The sequence below is a fragment of the Physeter macrocephalus genome, chromosome 4 (genome assembly GCF_002837175.3).
Source record: "Physeter macrocephalus isolate SW-GA chromosome 4, ASM283717v5, whole genome shotgun sequence".
Lineage (NCBI taxonomy): Eukaryota > Metazoa > Chordata > Mammalia > Artiodactyla > Physeteridae > Physeter > Physeter macrocephalus.
The window spans coordinates 142,894,560-142,915,880 of record NC_041217.1 but is presented as its reverse complement, the minus strand read 5'-3'; the positions used below and the strand labels follow the sequence as shown (position 1 = coordinate 142,915,880).

Here is a 21,321-nt window from a genome sequence, read left to right as displayed (position 1 = left end):
TTCTTCTGTAATGATCTGTGTCCCTCACTTAGTACAGTGGATGGTAAGTGTCCTTTGAATAATAAATAAAGAACGCCACTGCCAGCTCCCTCATAGCCTGAATTTATTAGATCAAAGGAATGAAATTTAACCAGTGCCTCCCAAATAAGGAGCTAACACATAACCTCTTACCTTTATGGTTTTGGTCTGGAGTCTGAGTCCATTTAAAGTGTTGATGGCTTTCTCTGCATCCTTTGGATCAATATAGTTAACGAATCCATACCCTAAACTCTGTCCTGCGGAAACATTTTTTAAAAAAGAGAGAGAGAGAGAGCTCATTATCTTTATAGAGATAATACTTCCCATTGCAGTACGTCAGAGTCCTTTAGTACATGGTTCCTTTTATACCAGGGTTTACTCCCAGGTTGAGAAGTTTCTAGTTCTTCCATCTCTCACTCTGGTCAGGCTTTAAACTCACAGGAGCTGCCCCAGCTGGGAATGGGTCAGTGCCCCTGCACGTCCACACCATATACACACAAGTGTCCACTTAATTGGGAAGAGGCAGGGCAGGGTAGTGGAAAAAGAGCAGGTGTGGTTTGTTAGAAGAGATCTGAACTGGAGTCCTGGGGCTTTTCCTATCAGCTGTGTGACTCTGAAGAGAATTCACTTAATCTCCTGTTTTCCCCCCGACGTTTCTTCTCTGCAGATAACAGCACTTGCCACAGACAGGTTTGAGAGGGTTAACGAGATATTGAGCTTGGAATGCCTACCTAGAACATAGTAGCTGCTCAACAAAAGACAGCTCTGCTATGCTCAGTCCTGTAAAATTGGGACAAGTGCTGGATGCAGTAGCTGTGTCTGCTGCCTCAGTCATGCCAGCCATGCCTACACTCAGAGGACTGTAGCAAGATCTGAGCAGCAAAGACTGGAGACATTTATAGTGAAGGCATGGCCAGAATTTAAAGCAGTTGCAACAAATCATTCATTGCCCTCATCATTCTCCCAGCCTAAGAACAATAAAAAGCGGGGGGGTCTTCTACTGGAAAGAACTGGGGAGCTCCTAACACAAAGGAGAGAGTGCAAATACACTCTGCAAAGAGGATTTAACTACTTTAGGTGAAGATGGCATCAACTTGTCTGAAAAGAGAGGTAGCAAGTGACAGGGCTCCCCCCCTAAGTGAAATAAAAATAATGTGCTTGCGATCGTGCCACTGATTATAAATAGTCCATCAGCTCTGCCATGTGTCATCAGCCAAAAATATCATTAGGAAACTTTACATTTTCTGACATACTCTTTAAGAAATACAGAGCTTAGGGTGGCTGCAAAACCAGCTTGAACTTCCCAGGCAATGTTATTGATTTGTGGGCGGCAGCAGAGCCGAAGGGGAGGAAAATGACAGGACGTCACATGTCAGGAAAGACTGATTACATAAAGCTCTCTTTGGAGTACACTCAGACCAGGGCTGGGAGACAATACAGCAAAAAGTCTGCCATGTCCTGGTGACAGGAGCCCACTTCAGCAGCCAAAAAATCTTTCCAACAGCTTCTGTTTTGCTGGTAAATGTCTGTGTTTGTGTTGGTCGTAGGAGGGAACCTGGGAAAACAAGTTGGGTTCCGGATCAGAAAATGGGTGACTTTATTATCCTTTATAGGGTGGAAGTAAAGAGAATCATGAGGAAACTCAATTGCGTTTTTGTCCCCAAGATGGAAAACCCCAAATGACAATACATTAGGATATTCCTTCTGTTTTGGAATAACAGGGTTAGAACAGGAAAGACGGGGCAAACTTCACCAGATATGCCCTTCACCAGCCAGAATTAGTAACTGAAGAAGGGGGAGAAAATGTTGAGCACGCTGTAGCTACCGGGGCCCTTCTCTTTCTATTTCACTGTGTTATGTGTGGTGTGTGAGAGGTGTGTGTGTATGAGTGGCGAGTGCATGTGTGCACACGCACGCACACACGCGCACACACACAGGAGAGTAACAGTTAGAGAAAGAGGTGTGTGTGAATACAAGACCCTGCTACATGTTCTCAGAAAATTTTTTGCAAATCCAAAAATACATGAGACTAATTCATTGGTTTAAAAATATCATTCATCCTAAATTCAGCTTCACCTCATCAAGCCTAGCTAAATTCACCTAATTAAATCTATTTTCATCATGCAAATTTATCAGTCCTATTTACCTTGTATATAAGAGAAGCCTTAAAAATTGCTGTAAAATAGTCTTACAGTTATTTCTTTTAAACAGTCATGCACCAAATTGAGGGGCTTTAGAGGGCACTTTTAAAGTAATAATCTCAATGACAAACCTTATGTATGAGTTCTAGGAAACAGGTCAGAGTCAATCTATCCAACTAAATTTAATTTGTATAAAATTAAAATGAAACATGAAAAATACAGACAAAACACTCACCACTTAACTGCACTTAACCACTTAACAATGACTCATTGTACCGATGGAATACATGTGGAAGAATTTATCATGCCTACCAGTGGTGCATGTTCCCTGATATACTATCTTTCTTTCCAATTATTCATATAGTTATGGAAATCTTAAATATATATAGTGGCTATGATTTTTATATTCTATATTTTATCTTTATTTTAGAACTTTGCTTCAGGAGGAAGGAAAACACACTCAGATTCTAGGAAGGTTCTGAAGGTCAAGTGAAGGAAAGACTCCTGCCCAGCAAGATACGCCATATCTACCCACCTGCCTGTGTAGTCCCAAACCCACCATAACCTTAGTACCTGACTGCAATTAGCACAACCGTGTTATGCTCACCTGCTCTAGGTTTAGAGAGAGACTACATTTAATGTCAAGACTGAGGGTGCTTTGGGGAAAACTAAAAACTAGATGAACACCGTTTCAGAAAGGAAAGGGATAAAAGATCAGAGGTTTTCCTTGATATAAAATAATGAACTGCAAACTCTAAAACAGGACACTGCATTGAACAGGAGGAGGAGAGAGGTAGAAAGGCTTCCCTGTGAATTGAAAGATATGAGATAAACTGGCAGCACAATAAAACTACCTGTGGTTAGCCTAGTTCATGAACAGGCTTCTTTACGTGCTTCTTTGCCATCATAGAAGGAATACAGCTAAGTCTCATAAAAAATACTCAGTGGAGCTAAGCATATTCTTTTAAAACACTCTTGAGAGGATTAAATCCCTAGGTAGAAAATATAAAAACCCAAGCCTCATTTCTTTCAGAAACTGTTTTAGTAGTGAGGGAGAGTAAAATGAGGAAGAATTTTATGTTTTAATTTTGGTGGCCATATACTGGTGATGGGTTTTGGATTTGCATTTCTGTATTTAAATTGTACACAGAACATAGAAAAATACAAATGAAACATATTCACAAGGAATACCAACACTATTTCTACAAGGACCAAGAGAGCCACCATGCTGGGAAGGCCCAGGGGACCCAGTCTGGAGCCTAGAACCAAGTGTGTCTATCTGCATCCCAGAAATAGATAAGGTTTTTTTTTCTTTCTTCTTCTCAAATAGCTTCATTGCCTCCCTTTATCAGCAGCAGCAAGATTTGACCATGCAGGTATGGCAACAGTAATTTCAGAACAGAAAATTAAAACAAACTTTATTTTGCCCCCAGTTTATGAGCTTATTTTGATAGCAAGCCAAGCATACAAATTAAATCATTGAAGTTATGTTTACTGAATCATCAATAAAGAAAAAACAAAATCATTAAAGACAAGATAAAATATTATAAAATGAAGACTACCTCCAATATTTAGAAACTATAGTGAGTGCCTGCTCCTTGATGCCCAGGTGATCTACAACCCTTACCTGTGACCAGTCCTTAGCAGTCCTGACCAGCAGGCTTGGGTAAGAGGCCCAGTGACCATGAATGGGCAAGAAAGGCATTCTTGGCAGTTTGGGATAGAAACTTAAAATTAGAATGTAGTTTCCAAGGGAAAACTGTTATACATAATGGCTACATTTTTAAGGCGCTTCAGTGTATTTTGGATTAAACAGATTCTTGTTTTTAACAAGCTTTTCTTAAATCTGCACCTGAATATTTCTATTTTTTAAACTGCACACATGTGCATATACACACACAAAGACACGACGTGTCCTCGTACTACAATGTGGCAATATTTCTCTTCTGTTATAATAATTTCTATACCTAACTTCTCCCCTTAGAAAACAAACACCTCTCCCTACAAGAACTAGTTTATAAAGTCTGCGTACTTGAACATGGTAGGTACTCAACAAATATTTGATAAGGGAACAGATGGATACATACACTTGTACTGATTCTCCACTGCTGGAAGCACATGACTAGGATGTGTTTATGTTTGGAGGGAGAAGAGGAGGAGAGGGGCACCTGGGGAATTCATTTTGTATTTGTGAAAAAGGGAGAACAGGACAACAAGCTGACATCAGGGACTGGAAAACACAAACAAAAAATGTCCTGGGGGGTTCCCCTCCAGCACAGATCAGGTGAAAAATAAAAACCATCCTGGCTCACGTTTCCAAAGAAATCCTGAGTTTCCAAAGTGCCTTTCCACCCATTATGTCGCATTTGAGTCTCCCAACAACCCTGTGGGAGAGAGAGTCATCATTTATAGATGTGGAAACTGAAGCTCTGAGAGAACAGCGATTTGCTCTACTATCCGTGAATAGCTGAAACTGAGTCTAGATCAGGGGTTGACAAACTGTTTTATGTTTAGGGTGAGATAGTAAATAGTTTAGGATTGGTGGGTCCTCCAGTCTGTCATGATGACACTGCCATTGTAGCGTGAAGGCAGCCATGTACAATATGTAAACTAATGAGCGTGGCTGAGTGCCAATAAAACTTTATTCAGAAAAAAAGAGGCAATGGGCTCAATTTGGCCTTTGGGCCATAGTTTGCTCACCCCTCGGTATAGATCTTTTGACTCCAAATCTAGTCCCCTTTGCCATAACCACAGTTACTCCACTGGAACTAAAGTGTTGTTGACAACTATGCTGAGGCCCTGAAATATCTCTGAAGTTGTTTGGAACCACCTGAGCAAAAAGTAAATTACCTTCAATAGTTTGTGTTAAGCACTTCTATTGTATTCAAATGCTAGGAAATGTCACCATCATAGCTGATTATAACCCCTCATTTCCCAGTCATTCTGGATAGAAGTTGTTTTCCCTTGCCTTTGGGGTCCTGGGGGTTATGACAGCAGGACCCTAAATATGACATCCTTATGGCTGATGGCAGCAGCAGAGAAGCTGTCCCCTCACAGGGCTGACCAGAAGGAGCCTCAGCATTTCTGCACTGCCAACCTGCACACACTGCTCTTTCTTTCTTCAAAATCCATCATTCTCCAGAAACCGAACAGCTACTCCCCTCATCTGCAAAGCCCCCAAGGGGGCAGCCAGATGGGTACCTGCTGTTGATGAAACCTTCTGAGTTGAGTAAGGAATTTTTGTGGATGTTAGAACCCCTAGCTCAGGCTGAAATTCTGTTCTCAAAGCACATGATAAAATCCCCAGTCACCTCAAGATCACCTGCAGGGCAGTAATCCACATGCTGGGTTAACCTCAGCCAACTTCAAATCCTAGGACTCCCTCCCTGCCAGTCCTGAGATGACATTCTCTGTTGTCCACTGCCTTGAAATCTACTTCAACACACCCTAAAGAGGGTCAGAGAGCTCTGAGGCTGTTACTGCATGTACACATGTATGTGTGGCCCCAAACTGTACTTGCTGTATATCCTTGGTTAATTCATTTAAGCTTCACCAGCCTGCCTGTTCCCTTATCTGGAAAAACAGGGATAATCCCTTATCTTCACAATCAAAGGATCACCGTGAGGATTAACTATATTAACATGTGGATGAACAGAAGCTACAATTCATTCAGTGCCTACTTTGTGCCAGGCACTCTGCTAAGTGGCTTACTAATATTACCTAATTTAATCCTGTGCGGAAATGGGTACCATTAGGCCCATTGTAAAGATAAGGAAAGTGAGGCTAAGAAATGTTAAATAACCTGCCCCCGAGTCAACCAGGAAGTAGGCCTCCAGGCTAGGATTTGAATGAACTCAGGTCTGTGTGACTTCCCAGTTCATGCCTTTTCTCCACAGGGTTTGGTCTCTCTGCAAGGGCACAGCAGTGTCTGGTATCAGGCAAGAACTCAAGGGGATGCACACCCCTTGTGTTGGGAACTCTTCCCCTTCTTCACAGTGACTGGGATGCTTTGAGATTCTAGAGCATCCATGGCTCTGTTCCTTCCCAGCCCACCTCTGTGGGTGTTTACACTTGCTGGACAGTCTGAGTCTTGGATTTTCGCCTGCAAACTCAGTGTTAGTAGAGCCAACTAATCAGAGGATTTATTTTCTTTTGGTAGTTCACACAATTCCCTCAAATTAAGTATGGTTTAAAGTCTTGCTACTCTAAGTGTGATCCCCGTACCAGCATCACTGGCATCACTGGGGACTTGTAAGAAATGCATCTTCAGCTTATTGCTCTGTGACCGTGGCTAAGTTAACTGAACCACTCCACACCCTGATTTCTGAGAAAACTACACATCTAACTCATAGTCACAGGGAAGGGAAGCTCTGACAGGAAAGCTCTCAGGATTTCTTAATATATGCTATTTCTTTTCATCCGCAGATTTTGCATTCTTACTTTGCCCCTCTTTGCTAGAGTAATCTCATCTGCAAAATGGACTTAATATTACTTTTTTCATGGTGTTATTAGGAGTATTGAAAGTGATAATGCATGTAAAGTGTCTGGTATATAACAGAGGCTCAATAGATGCTGGTTTCTTTTCTTTCATCTCCCATGTCCCAGTAGATACTGCCTTACACCGTTGTGTCTGAGGATGCTATCTTCTGAATGAGGCCCAACCTCCTCAAAGGTAGAGAATGTTTCTGATGCTTTTCTTTCACATTGGAATACATAGCATGCAATAGGCATACTAATTTCACAAATAACTGACACCTACTATATTCTAGATACTATGAGCGTGCCTCCAATGACCAAGAAATTGTTCCTGCCTTCAGGTAACTTGTCTCACTCCCTCACCCCCCCCAATCAGAATATCAATTCACTGATGGCGGAAACCAAGTATTTTTTGTTCTCTGCTATGTTCCCAGAGGATGGTGGCAAGAGGTATGGAACCAGATCCCATGAGACACATCTGAAAGACCTGTGGGCTTTAACCTTGAAGGAGAGAAGATTCTAGGGGTGCTCAAAGCCCCTTCCAATACTTGAAAGGCTGCATGGGAAGTCAGGGGTAGGCTTGCTATGTGGTGTCCCAAGGGAGAGAATGAGAATCAGGCAATAGAAGAAAGTGAGGGAGTAGATTTTTGCCTTGATAAGAGGAAGAACTTTCTACTAATGATTTTATAAGGATACAGGCTGCCTTGTGAGATGGTAAGGGCCCCCTGACTAGAACTATGCAAACAGAGGCCAGATCTACATTTTATCAGGAGATGTTGCAGCAGTTAACAAGATCAATTCATAAGATGCCTTCTAATGCTAAGATACAAACGTTCTAAATTATATTTATTTGAGACCCCCATGCTCACAGTTTATCCTGATTTCTAACTGAGAAAATAAAAATAATAGAGAATATTTATTAAGCACCTACTGTGGGCTAAGCACTTTACATATATTATTATTTAAATCTTTACAACCTCTGAAGCAGGCATTTCCATCCCTGTTTTACAGAAGGGGAAACTGAGGCTTCAAAAGGAGAAATAGCATACCCAGGGTTATTTGGCTAGAGAATAGTAGCCAGACCCATCTGACTTCAGAGCCTGTTCACTTTCTGCTGTGCCCTGGTTTCTTGAATAGTTGCTGATTTGTGTGTTAAACACCTGCCCTGACACAGCACAGTGTGCCTGAGACTTTGAGAGAGCCTGGGTTTTCTAGTACTATCTCCAAGTCTTCATTCTTTCCATTTAATTTCAATATATACCCCAAAGTATCCCATTCCCATCTTCCACATTTGTTGTGTCTGTCAAACTGGATCTGGTAGGTCATAGAATGACAGTCTTGGAAAGGACTTAACTATCAATCATCTTTCAGTCTCTTCTACAGATTTGGCAACTGAGGACCAAGGAAGAAGCAAGCAGTTCATGGTCTAGTAAGAAAATAGGAACCAACCAATAGGAATCAACAACTATAGTAGAGTGTGGCTAAGTGTTGTGACAGTGAGAAGGAGAGAGGGTTTTCTGGAGGATGTAACTGAGCTGAGACTAATTTGAAAAGATTGATAGGAGATAGCCAGGCCATAGACAGAGAAGGGCATTCCAGGAGGAGCGGACAGCTTAAGCATCTATCCCTTGAGGAGAGAAGACTGCTATTCAGTTTATAGCTATCACTTCCAGGAGGCCAGTGCTGCTGATGTCAACCTGAACTGTCAATATTGATTCTAAGTTGAGTGCTCAGATGTATACATGAGATCTCCCCATACCTCTGGCACAGATTCAGGAATCATTTAGACATCTGAAATTTTGAGTGCCTCTGCTGTCTGCCAACAACAAACACTATTAAAAAAAAACAGGACCCAGCCTTCTTATTCTGAATTCCCAAAGTATTTAAAATTACATTGAATCAGTACTTGGTTATTTCCAGAGGCTACATTCTGGCTTCCTAAGCAGATGAAATTTCCCAGTTGAGAGCTCATCATGCGGCATCAAGATGATAACAAGCAAAGCACTTGGTCCATAGTGGGCATTCAATATAAACTTGTCGAACTAAATGTATTTCTCAGTGAACCCTAAGTTCCTTAGGGCAGGGACAGGGTCTTATTAATCTTGGTACAACTAATGTCTGGCACATAGTAGGCTTTCAGTAAATCTATGTTGAATGAAGGAGTAACAAAATAGTTATCAATTTTTGAGTGCTTACTATGTATACTGAGTGCTTTATTTCTTTTTTCCAGCTTTACTGAGGTATAATTGACAAAGAAGCTTGTAAGATCATACACACTACCATATTTAAAACAGATAACCAACAAGAACCTACTGTATAGCACAGGGAACTCAGCTCAATATTCTACAATAACCTAAATGGGAAAAGAATTTGAAAAAGAATGGATACTTGTATGCGAATAACTGAGTCACTTTGCTGTACACTCGTAACTGTGAATCAACTATACTCCAATATAAAATAAAAATTAAAAAAATAAAATAAAGTGTACATCATGATTTTTATATATATATATATATATATAAACACCTTGTGAAACGATTCCTCCCATCTGGTTAATTAACACATATTTTTTTTTTTTTTTGCAGTGAGAACATTTAAATTCTACCTGACTGCTTAATTTGTATCATCTCATCTGCTCCCTAAAACAATCTTACAAGTTAGGCATGGTCACTGCCATTTACCATTGAGAAGACATGTCCAGAGGCCTCAGATCCCGAGACACAAGTCCCTCTGACTCTAAAGCTCATAGAGGCTTTCAACAGAGTTTCTTGATTTCAGAGACGATATCAACCAAACTGTTCAAGTAGATGTAAAACAATACCTCTGTTACTGGGGTGAGGTACATGGAAATTCAGAGTATACATGATGATTTCCAGGAGTCCCGAAAGCAGGAAGGACCAGTTACAAAGCTACACTATTTCATAAAGAAAGCCAACCGACCAGTTCTCAAAGGATTGTTTTTAAAAAAACTTACTCTTTTGGTTTGTTCTGTAAAGTAAGTTGCTCCAAGTGACAGATCTTCAAACATACACTTCAATAATAAGCCTCAATAAATGAAAAAACTGAACTAATCTGAACCTTATTTTTCTTCTGCCTATTCAAGAAAGAAAGGCGATTCATAGGATAAAAAGCTAGTATCAAGTACTTAGACTTAGTTAAAAATAACCAAAAGGAAAAAATATTCTAGGTAATGTACCAGGGAAAATAGAAGTCTCAGTGACAACTAGCTTACCTTCAGCATTTATCACACAAAAAGAAATGTTCAGACTGATGACCCTGGGGCAATAAGAGATTCTTAATAGAAGCAACATTAAATTAAATTATGTTCAGAATACTCTTAGAGACAGGAAAGAATAGTCACATATTTAAATATTTTTAACAAGGGTCAAAACAAAAAGAGGAGGAATTTGGCAAACTCCCAGCTAGCCAGAGAAATGAACTAGAATTCTTAACTCTTGGTTGACTTACTCTCACATGAAACAGAGTTTTCCATGTCAGACAGACAAGACCTTCCCCCTAGAACGGATGTGAACCAACAGGTGATTCCAGAACTGCAGCTGATGTCAGAGAAGGGTTTAGCAACAAAGGAAGAAGAGGCAGAAAAAGTTATCAGGTTAATACTAATTATATACACTGTAATCAGCCTTTGGGCAAAATGAGATTGTCTATGGGTGAAATGTCTGTGGGTGAAAGGAATTGCTGTATTTAGGCACAAAGAAAATTACTTCCAAAACTCCCATCAGACACTATTCTTATAAAGGGCAGGTGGAGGCTCCTGATATCATATTGGGATTTAAATTAATTAAGATAAGTTATGTGAGAGAGCTTGGCACAAGGGAGATGTTTCAAAAATATTAACTGAATATAAATCTATTAAAATTGCCTTTATTCGAAGTAAAAGAAAATTCATGGCTCTCAGCGAAGGAGGTGAGATAAATAACTGGTCTGTGCAAAGCTAAGTCAGGATGTCAAATATGAGTTGCAGAAGAATTTTGTCTGAAAACCTTTGCCAGTGTCTTTTCTGAACTAAGGGCATGGGGTTCTCTGGCCTTGGACTTAACCACTAACAGCTGTGTGGAACTCCCCGACCCTACCATCAAGGAGTTCAATGATAGTGAAAGTACCATCAGGAAGCTCATGACTGTGGTCTGAAGGCTCAGTTTGGCTCCAACAAATGTTGAAAAGGAAAGAAATTCCCCAGATGCATGAAAAAGAAAAGAAATAAGAAGCAAAAGTATATTTTCCCTTTTGTTCACCATTCAGCATACAGTTAAGAAATAAGACAAAATAAAGAAATCAAAACCCAAGAACAAAAGAACTCACACAGAAATGGGTCTGTGGAGTAAGAATGGAGGAGGGAAGCCATATTCTTTTGTTATTTTTTTTTTTAAAGCTACGGGCTTCTGGGGGAATGGCTGCACCAAGCAGGTGTGACCAGCTTCATTACACTGAGTCAAATACCTGGGAGAGGTGAAAATGAAGGAGTGCCTGAGATCTGTGTGAGAATCACCAAACGTAAACACCTTCTAATGGCTCAGCTCTTTCAGGTGATGGAAAATGAAACATCACTCTGACGGTCAAGAGACCAAACGAACCCATAAATTAAATAATTCCAAGAACATACCCAGTACTCAATAATTTTCAACAAAAATGCCTAGTATGTGATGGGACTTTGCTGGTGCTAGAGAGATGGACCCATATGGCATCACCTTCTGTCCCTTTTGGGAGTCGGTAACACTTTCCTGGGACACCAAGGCCTCCACTTGCCCATCCACATGCAGTAGATGACCCCACCTCTTTCTTAACAAAAGAAAGGAGGTCATCAGGTAGTAACTGGCTCTAACTGTCTTCTTCCCTTCTACCTGGAAAACTTATCCCTAATGGAGCTCCATTTCTCCCTCCTGGCTAAGAATGTAGTCCACAAACTGCTGGAGAAGAAAAGCTTCTTTGGGTAATGTTACATATTATATACCATTCTTTTTACGATTTATAACACACATTAGCACAGACTCAGAGAAGTAGTGATAAAAAGAAACTCCTTTATAACTTGGTTTACTTCAGTTTCCCAAACTCATGCGGTCACATAACCTATTTTAAAAAACATATTACCTATTAAGTACCTTTGGGAAAGACTTTTAGATGGGATTCCCAAATGAACATTACTCTTTCAAAGAGGACTGAATACTGTCTCAAGATATAATTACCCTAAGGTGGGGGGATGTGGACCCCGACTCTGAGCTACAGTTCCTAAGATACCAGAGGCACCAGCAGAAAACAAGGAGACCAAGCCAGAGAATAGCTCTAAGGTCTCTTTTCACTGTGATAGTCCATGATTCTGTTTCTCAGAAGACATCACACAGACTTGCTTCTGGGATAATCTAGACACAGGACAGAAATGCACAGTGGGGAGTGGGTCAGACATCTGTGTATACATTCACATGTTAGTACACATTGTACAAGTCTGGTTCTAGCTCGCTATGTTTCAGTAGTCAGCATGCGATGAGCTCAAGGTGTTTCACTAGGAGAACCAAAGATCCAGAGGAAAAACAAAACAAAATTGTGGGTGGCTATGTGGACCCCAAGCAGGAACACACACTTATAGGTACGTACATACAGGCATACACATGAACACTATCTATATTTAACTAACTAGGCATACAACCCTGGGAGGCAGTACAGTACTGTAGGTAAAAATAGAGATTTTGAAGTCAAACAAACATGGGTTCAACTTTTCCCTGCCACTTAGAAGCTGTGTGACCTGGGACAAGTTACTTAACCTTTCTGAGTCTGTTTCCTCACCTGTTAACTAGAGCAAATAATACCTACACCTTGCAGAACTGCTGTGAGAATTATATATGTCAGGTGCTGTTCTGAGTGTTTTACATATACTGATGCTCACAATAATCCTATCAATATCCTTATCTTACAAATGAGAAAACCGAGGCACAAAGAGAGTAAACATTTTCCTGTTATACAGCTAGTAAGTGGTGAGGTTGGGATGCATACAGAGGCAGCTAGCTCTTAATCACTAAGCCCTCCTGCCTCACACAATCCTGGATTATAGTAGGTCCACGATATTCCCCTGGAAGACACAGATACACATACACAAATATATAAACACCCTACACCTCCTCTTCCTCTCTGGCTTTTCAAATCTGCTGTTTTTGTCATTAGTTTATTACACGATGCAGTTCAAGTGGGCAGCATGCAGACACCAGCTTCCCAAACACAAGGATCCTGTGTGGCTGCTCAAGGAACAGAAGAACAAATTCAACCCTGAGAAATGTTAGTTCATTCTGAACTATGACTCACAGCCGCTATTTTCACAAACAGCCTGCTAATTAAACTTTCTTATGAACTCTGCTAACCAATTTTTCCAATGCATGGAGAAAAATCATTCATTATAGACCGGAATCCAAAATCTAATATTAAAGTGCAAGTAGGATCTGTGGCATTGTAATTTGATCAGCTTGAGCATTAATAACAGTTACACACTGATGTCTGAGAGAGGTAATCAGCTTTTGTTGAGATGTACGTAGATATCTGAACAAAACATTTGGAAGGCAGACCAGAAAGCAAAGCTAGCTTATCACAGGGGTTTTAGTATTTACTTTACCCTCAGAAATCCCCTGCTTACAATATCCTATCTTCCAGGTGACCACAGTAATATCCTGAATTGGTATAGCACTTTAACGACTTAATGACACATTAGCAGCTCATCTGATGTCACAACACACAGTAAGGTGGAAAGAGCCAGGGTTATCCCCATTTTATGCACAACAACCTGAGGCATCGAATGGCTTGATCCACTGCAAGCCCCAGAGCTAGAGCTAGAACGAGAACTTGGTGGATCTTTCCATTTCTTCATGTTGCCACTCATAAAAGTGGCCTGATTTTTAAAACAATCTCAGAAACCATCCTGACATTTTCAAATATTGAACTAAAGGCTTTAATTTACAATCTTCCAGAACCACTAAAACTGCGTTAGTAAAGTGCATTATTACTGTAGCTATTTCTGAGGCTTACTGGGATACATCCTACACAGCCACGTTCACAACTCGGGATGAAACAGCAGAATGCAGGGAACCCTCTCTGTGAAGGACTCCTATCCCAATTGGCAGCAGCATGTGGTCAGAGAGACACAGGTACACAGACAGCTTGGCCACCTGCCAACTGTGTGACTTCAGGTCAGTCATTTCAAACTCCATGAGCCTTGGTTTCCTCATCTGAAGAATGGGGTCGCCATTACCTCTTGGGGGCAAGCAAGGTCAGGATTAAACGAGATAACAAACATAAAGTGACTGGCTTCTAGCAGTACTAAATAAATCTGAGTTCCCATTCCATCCTCCTGCCTTCTCCTACTGGGTCCTTGGAATTACATACTGAGGACTGAACCAGGACAGAAATCCACTTTCCCACTCTTCTCCACTCCTCTCCTTTTGTCTGTTTGTTGGCCCAGTGGTAGAACACTTAGAGAGAAGAGGGAAGGAGTTATGGGATAGAAGGGGCCTCTCACATTTACAGGTTGTTTTAGTTTACAAGTGTCTTTATCTGTCACCTGGTTTGAACTCACAAGTACTATCCAAAGAAGGTAGGGTAAGGATTTATCTTTTTACTGTATATTGAGAAAATGGAGGTCCAAGGGAATACAGTGACTTTTGCAAGGCCATGCCTACATCTATTAAGTGTGTGTGTGTGTGTGTGTGTGTGTGTGTGTGTGGAGGAGGGGGGTTGTGGTGTAGGACTTTGACTGACATCTGTCTCACTTCTGGTTAGTCCAATGCACTGCATCTGGTATTTGTGACCAGGAAGTTGGTGTGTGTGTGTTGGGGAGTGCAGAGCTCTCGGGTAGTGCTCATCTCTTTTGTACTTAAAGGGTGGCCTGTCTCATTGGGAAGGCTCCACTGACTGGTGAGGGGCTGGAAGAGAAAAGGCAGCTGAGAACTAGTTGCAGTTTCCAGGGTCAGGACCAGGAAGTGAGAGTGACATTCATTTCTTCCTCTTTATTGTCCAGCTCAGGGTCCCGGACAATGGGGAACCTGCCAGGATTCAGTGTAGGAACCCTCACCAGGGAGATGGAAGCAGAGGACTGACGTTCCTGTGTGCCCAACCTTGGGAGTGAGGGGGAGGGGGAAGACTGCGGAGACTCAGAAGCCACCAATACCTCAGTCCAGGGCAGCAGGCAAAGAATCTCGCTTCAGGACGCCTCCTTTGGCACACTGTCTACACCCTGTGTTAATGAAAACAGGGACTCCACTCAGGCAGCTTCTCTGTGTGGCTGCCTGCTCTGGCCGTAAAAAACAAGTCGATCAATCCAACATGGATTTAATTTGCAAAAAGGAAAACTCTATGCCTGTGATTTCAGGCTTCATATCCTATCCTGTAGTAGAGCTGGCAATGGGCTCCACGATCGGAGGCTCTAGTGCGTGTGGTGGGAAGGGGAGAAGGGCTGAGCTCCTGGTTACCATTTGAGAAGGGGATCAAGGTTGTCACCATCCATATTTCCTTGACATAAAGAAAACACAGACTAGGGGGCCAGGTGGTCTGTTACTTCTCAGACAAGTCACCTAGTGACATATAATTTACAAATTTTCTCTCTGGTCTCCTTTTACCATTCTACACCCATTTCCCTTCTACCTTGTTTTTTTAGAAAATCTATGGCTATTTTAATTTTAGCTCTTTTCCATCTCATAAGCCAATTCAAATCCTTTTTGGATCAAATGGCATATAAATAAATAAGGAGGCAGGGTAGGAAACACGCCAAGAAAATAAAAGAGGAAGAAAAAGAAAGGAAAATAAGAAGCCAATGTTTCTTCTTTGGGGTGCACTGGCCTTATCTGTAAAGTAAGTATAGACATTGCCTATATTGGCTACTTTAATAGGGTCAGAGGAGGTACTGAATATAAAAATCTTTGAAAATAAACATGAAAGTCAAATATCAGGGATTATTAAGTATATATTTTATGCTCATACTACCAATAAAATGATTTAATCTGATTTAAGACGTTTGTGTTGAGAAATTCTATCAGCAGCCATAGGAGTTAGGGTAATTACCCTAATTAGCTGCATCCACTTAGTGTAAATGGTCCTTGTTCCACCAGACATCCAACTACAAAACAAGGGCCAAGGAGAAAACCAAACTTATAAATCAGCAAGAAATTGAAGTAGGTGGAAAGAGAGTCACTCAGAGAACATGGCCCTGACCTCAGCAAGAAAAACAATGATTCTCAAATCACAGACACCATGGGAAGTCTGCAAGTTGTCCACCTCCTGTGTTAGGTCAGGTTATTTATTAGCAAAGTAGAAGGAACACACTTTGGAGTCTGACAGACGTGGGTTCAAATCATAGCTCCAGAACTTATTAGCTATGGCCTTGGAGAAATTACTTAAACTCTCTGAACTTATTTCATAAACACAAAGGGGGTACTAACTTTACCCCACAGAGCAGTCCTGACTATTCTATTCATTATCCCTTGAAGATATCTCTGAAACTTGGCTCAGCTGTGTACTGGTCTATGTACACAGACTACGATGTACTCTCTACCAAGTTCAAGGCTTGCTCCTATTTGACACTTGCTCTGAGAACCCCAGCCCACAGTGATCTTTTTATCCTTTGAACACCCATAGCTGATGTTTTCTTCATCTTCATTCAGCAGAGGCAGGTAAGGTAATAGAAATACCATAGGTTTTGCGCTCTCCAGCTAACTGACTCTAAGCCTTGGCTTTCTTATCTGTAAAATGGGGACAATACCACTGACCGTGCATAACTGGTACAAAGCTTCAATGAGATAACACATACGGCATGCCTAGCACTGTAGCTGACACACAGTAGGCAAACCTCCAACTTCATTGTTCTGTTATGAATCCTTTTGTGCTATCTTTCCAATGAAATTAACAGCTAGGGTCAGGAAAGGTGAGTTTGGGCTTTGGTGAAGAACAAAACAACCCCCCCCCGCCCCCCCGCCACAAAACAGCAAGGTGGCACCACCTTTATGCATCATAAGCAGGCTCCCAGCCCCTTCCAGACCTGCAGGCTTCTGTAGGGTCCTGTGATTTGTCCTGGCCTCCCCCACTCATTAGCCCTGCTAGCAGCAACATGTGGGCACAAACTATGTCTTACCCTCTTTAGCTTCCTCACAGAAACTGACACAGAATTTAAGAGAAGAGAAGGAAAGGAAATAACATTTATTTGGCCTGAGGGAGCAGGCACTAAATAAATATAACTGGCCGATTGAAAATGTTTTACAAATGTAAAAGCCTTATACAAATATATGGCCTCCATCTGAATTTTATCTTCTTTCCAAACTAGAAATATCTTCTCCCATCAAAGCTCAATTTGGGGCTGTAGAAAAAACAAAAAGTCAACTTAAAAAGATCTTTAGTTCTGACAAGGAATGAAAGACAGATAACAGAGTTCATCAGTTAAGAGCAGTAAGGGAAATGTGGAATGGGGGCAGGGTGGAGGCAGAGAGAAAAAAGAAATCACCACTACCACAGCTCACAGAAGACAAGAAAAAAATGAATTTCCCATTAACACATTTCAGCAAGCACTTTCCTCCTACCCTGAAGCTGACGAATTACATTTTTAGATAATGTGTGGAAATTTCAGTTTGACATTACCTTCCTGCTTTAGTTCCTAGTCTCAATCAACCAGGTCATTTTACAGAGAAGGGGGAAGTGAGTGAGTGTGTGTGTGTGGCGGGTGTGTTTATGTGTTGGGGGAAGGAGGGGTGTTTAGTGAACAAGGAATTGGTCTTATGAACCAAACAGTCATCTAAAGTACAGAAATAGAAAATCCTTAAAATACCCAGTCCTGATTCACATCCTAGGTAAAAATCCTCTGAGACATCTCTCTTGGGATGTGAGAATATTTTCCTATGGGTTATCTGAGTTCAGAAGCAGGGCAGAACCCTCTGATTTGGAAGGGAAGATGAAGGGAAAGATAGCCGGGGGCAAAAGGAAACCATACCTGGTCTATAATCCTGCCTATTGCCGTCCTGGGGAAAGAAATGTGTCGAAAGAAAAAGATTGTGCCTGCACAAACTCTAAACCTCACAGCTCCACTCAATTGCCAACCTGTCCTAATTAGAAAGGATGGGAGGTCTCTGATTGCCCTTGATGGGTGTGTAAGAGGCACAATGATTATATGGCTTACTGTCTGCACTTAACATTCTGACGTTCTCTAAGTTCCCCTTAATAAAGCAGACCCCTATTCACCTGTTCTGTAACTGCATTAGTTTCCCAAATCTTCTCCATACCTAAAAATTTTCCATTCACCTCCAATAATAATCAACCCCCTCCCCAAGTCAACAACTCAAAATTCTTTTATTCTTCTTTGTGGAATATGTATAAAATGACTGCAGGGAGGTGATAAATAAAATAACAGATGCAAATCTGCCTGATTTTCCTCTGAATTCAAGAGGCACATTGTACTGTACCAAGTACATTTTCAAAATCAGCACAAAATATGCTGATAAATGCTACTATTTCCTCTACTCTACCCATCGTTAACGAATATCCCTCTGATATGCATGTAGAAAAGTTCATTTAGCTAATCGATATCTTGGGATTTTCTTGGATATGCATAATTGAGGCCGGGTTTTAAGTATGCTTAAACTTAAGGCAGCATCCATTTCAATACGGTGCTTGCAAGATAAAGAAAAGGAGAACACAGTGAGGGATATTTTGTGAAGAGAAAATCTGCAGGTAAAAACCACTCCAAGTCTATGCTTCCTTGTTCAGGTAAGCAGCAACCTGCTTAATTTAAAAACACTGGCATTAGTGAGAGAGTGGCATGGACATATATACACTAGCAAATGTAAAATAGATAGCTAGTGGGAAGCAGCTTCATAGCACAGGGAGATCAGCTCGGTGCTTTGTGACCACCTAGAGAGGTGGGATAGGGAGGGTGGGAGGGAGACGCAAGAGGGAGGAGATATGGGGATATATGTATACATATTGCTGATTCACTTTGTTATACAGCAGAAACTAACACACCATTATAAAGCAATTATACTCCAATAAAGATGTTAAAAAAAGGAAAAAAAAAAGAAAAACACTGGCATTTATTTAATTCAATGCATAGCATGCTATTTTCCAAAACAAAAGATTTTGAATTCTAATTATATTTTCCCTGTACTAAAAGTTTTCATTCCCTAGGCAATATAAGCTGAATTGGTTTGTAAAGGGGAGACGTCAGTTTAGTATTTTCAGGGAAACTGCCAGAGATAAACTATAATGGGATAACTCACAATTAGTCAGACAGCCAAGAGTTCAAGTCCCAGCTCCCCTACTTGGGAGCTAAGTCACCTTGGGCAAATGACTCAATTGCTCCTAAGTCCAAGTTTCTTTGACTGTAAAATGACCGCCTTGTGGATTACGTGAAACTCCATTTATTGATCTCAGCACAATGCTTAGCACATAGTAAGTACTCAATAAACATTGGCTATGATTATGAATCTCCAAGAAGTCCCAATTTACTATTTAAATGAGCAACTATATTTAAAGCTTTTAATATAGTGCCCAGAACACACAGAAGGCACACAAAAACATACAAAAGCTGCTGCTATTATTTTTATTCATCTTTGCTGGGTGCTGTCAGAAATTATACTAATAAAACTTACCCTAGGGCTGAATTCACATTTCAGGAGTGAATTCAAAGCACTTTCATATTTTAGGATTTTTTTCAGTGCCTTTTATTGTTTATAAAGTTATCTTAGAAGCAAAACAATTAAGTTCTCATAGTGTCCCTATTAGTCGTTCCTTGTAAGTATATGAGGTAACATGAGGTAACCCACAACCCTCACTCTCCTCTCCCTCTTTAACCCAAGAGACTGTATTCCATGTAATGCCTCTTGGCCTTGATGCTCTAACAGACACAGCCCCCTGCCCAACCCCCCCACTGCTGTCGTCCACACTCCACATCTTACCTCCTGAGAGGGACATACAGGAATATTAGCACTTTCACAAATCCGAGAAAGAAGAGAAGTTAACCCAATGTCACTGAATCAAAACTGAGATGGTTCCTTTAATTAGAGATGTGATTCCACATACAAAGCCTGTGGCAAAGAATTCACCCTGATGTCTCCAGTAGCGAAGCATCTTTTTTGCCTTATTCTGCTCTTTCCACTAAATGATAATATTAATTAAGCCAAAGATGTGTTATAAAGGAAGAAATGAAGAGATGGATTAGAGGTGGGGTTTAGGAAATGTTGTCTTTGTCCATTGGGGTGCAACTCTAACTGTCTTGATGTTTTTGTATGCTTAGCTTCACTTGGCAATGCTGCTTCAATATAAGACTACTGCTTCCAAAGAGGCACGTCCCAGCTCTACTTCCTTTGTCCAAAGCACAGAGGAATAAAAAAGGCTTTTGTTCTTAGACTGGAATTTTAGCTCCATTCCTTTGCTTTTCTTCCCTCTACCTAAATCCTAACCCCATCTTTCAACCACCGCCGCCCCACTCTGGCCAATAGCTCCAGCTAACACAGACTTCACCCTTTCTTAGCCATCCACAGCCCACATAATCTATTCCATATAGCGGTCACTCCATATATTCAGTTTTATAATCTATAGTGTTCAGTTTGGATCACCCTGTCCTCAAAACCCCCACTTCAGAGCTCTCACTTGCCTGTAATGGATAGAAAACTCCTCTTAAAAACTGCATTGTATGGGCACATGGAGAGTGACATGAAGTAAAAGTATAATTCTTTTTTTTATCTCTATAATGCAAATAATCACACAATCTAGACCAGCAGATCAAAACTATTTGTTGTTGTACACTGATTTATTTCTGCCGATTTTTCTTTGTTAGTTTCCCTCATGCTTTCTCTATTCCTTTTGGAGAGAAGTGATAACAAGAGGGACAATTATAAAAATGCAATTTAGCATTCCAGCTGTTCTGGCTTTAAGACATACCCTGAGCCACCTAACTCTATTCTGGTTCAGCCATATGTTTCCTCCCCTAAAATACTGATCATCTAGGAACCTGGATTCAGAAATGCAATCTCAAAGCTTGAAAAGCAAAAAGGCAGCAAAATAAAAAAAATTTTTAAAAAAAGAAACTAATTCAATTATCTGCAGTCCACGGGAATAATAGAATTTTTACCAGGGGTTTGGTGTTCTTTGCCTGAGTTCCTCAGTTGCATAAATCCTTGTGGGCCACATGCCACTTTCCTTCCTCTCTAGCAGCAGAGGCTGCAGGTGGATGAAAGAGAAAAATAAAGGACATAGCTTCCAGAGCCTCCTTGTGTTCATAGCTGCACACAAAAGCGACTTGGGACACACGTTTTCTCTCCCTGGTACCTAGATTATCCTGATAAGCAGCCTTTCCCAATTGGAAAAAGAAAATCTAGTATCTCTGAGAAGATATTAACAGAGATGTCCAAAAGCACTGTGAGGGAATCTTAAACCTGGCACTTTCAGTAAATTTGGGTGTCCACTGAAGATGGAGTTATATCCCCAGAGGATGATAAATATTGTTATCTTTGCCTCCCGTTATATACAGGAATATTGTTTTAAGCCATGGTGCATTAGGTGCATTAGGTGCAGAGTGCGGCCAGCAACTGCTACTCAGAGGAACCCAGTGTTTCATTGGGTTATGGGGTGAGGGTTAGCAGGGATCTTCAGGTACCACAGGCAGGGGCACCCTGCACATGCTTCCACATAAGATCACGCTTTTGGAAATTGG

The 21,321-nt window shown here is 40.9% G+C and overlaps 1 protein-coding gene across 5 annotated transcripts in view; it reads right to left on the bottom strand.

Moving 5' to 3' along the window:
• Positions 1-21,321, bottom strand: part of ELAVL4 (ELAV like RNA binding protein 4) — an 86,544-nt gene that overhangs the window by 24,882 nt on the left and 40,341 nt on the right. For all 5 annotated transcript variants that reach the window (XM_007105392.2, XM_007105393.2, XM_028488112.1 and 2 more), the window contains one exon: positions 172-275. In XM_007105392.2, the coding sequence (XP_007105454.2) occupies positions 172-275 (104 nt within the window). The remainder of the gene's footprint in view (positions 1-171; positions 276-21,321) is intronic.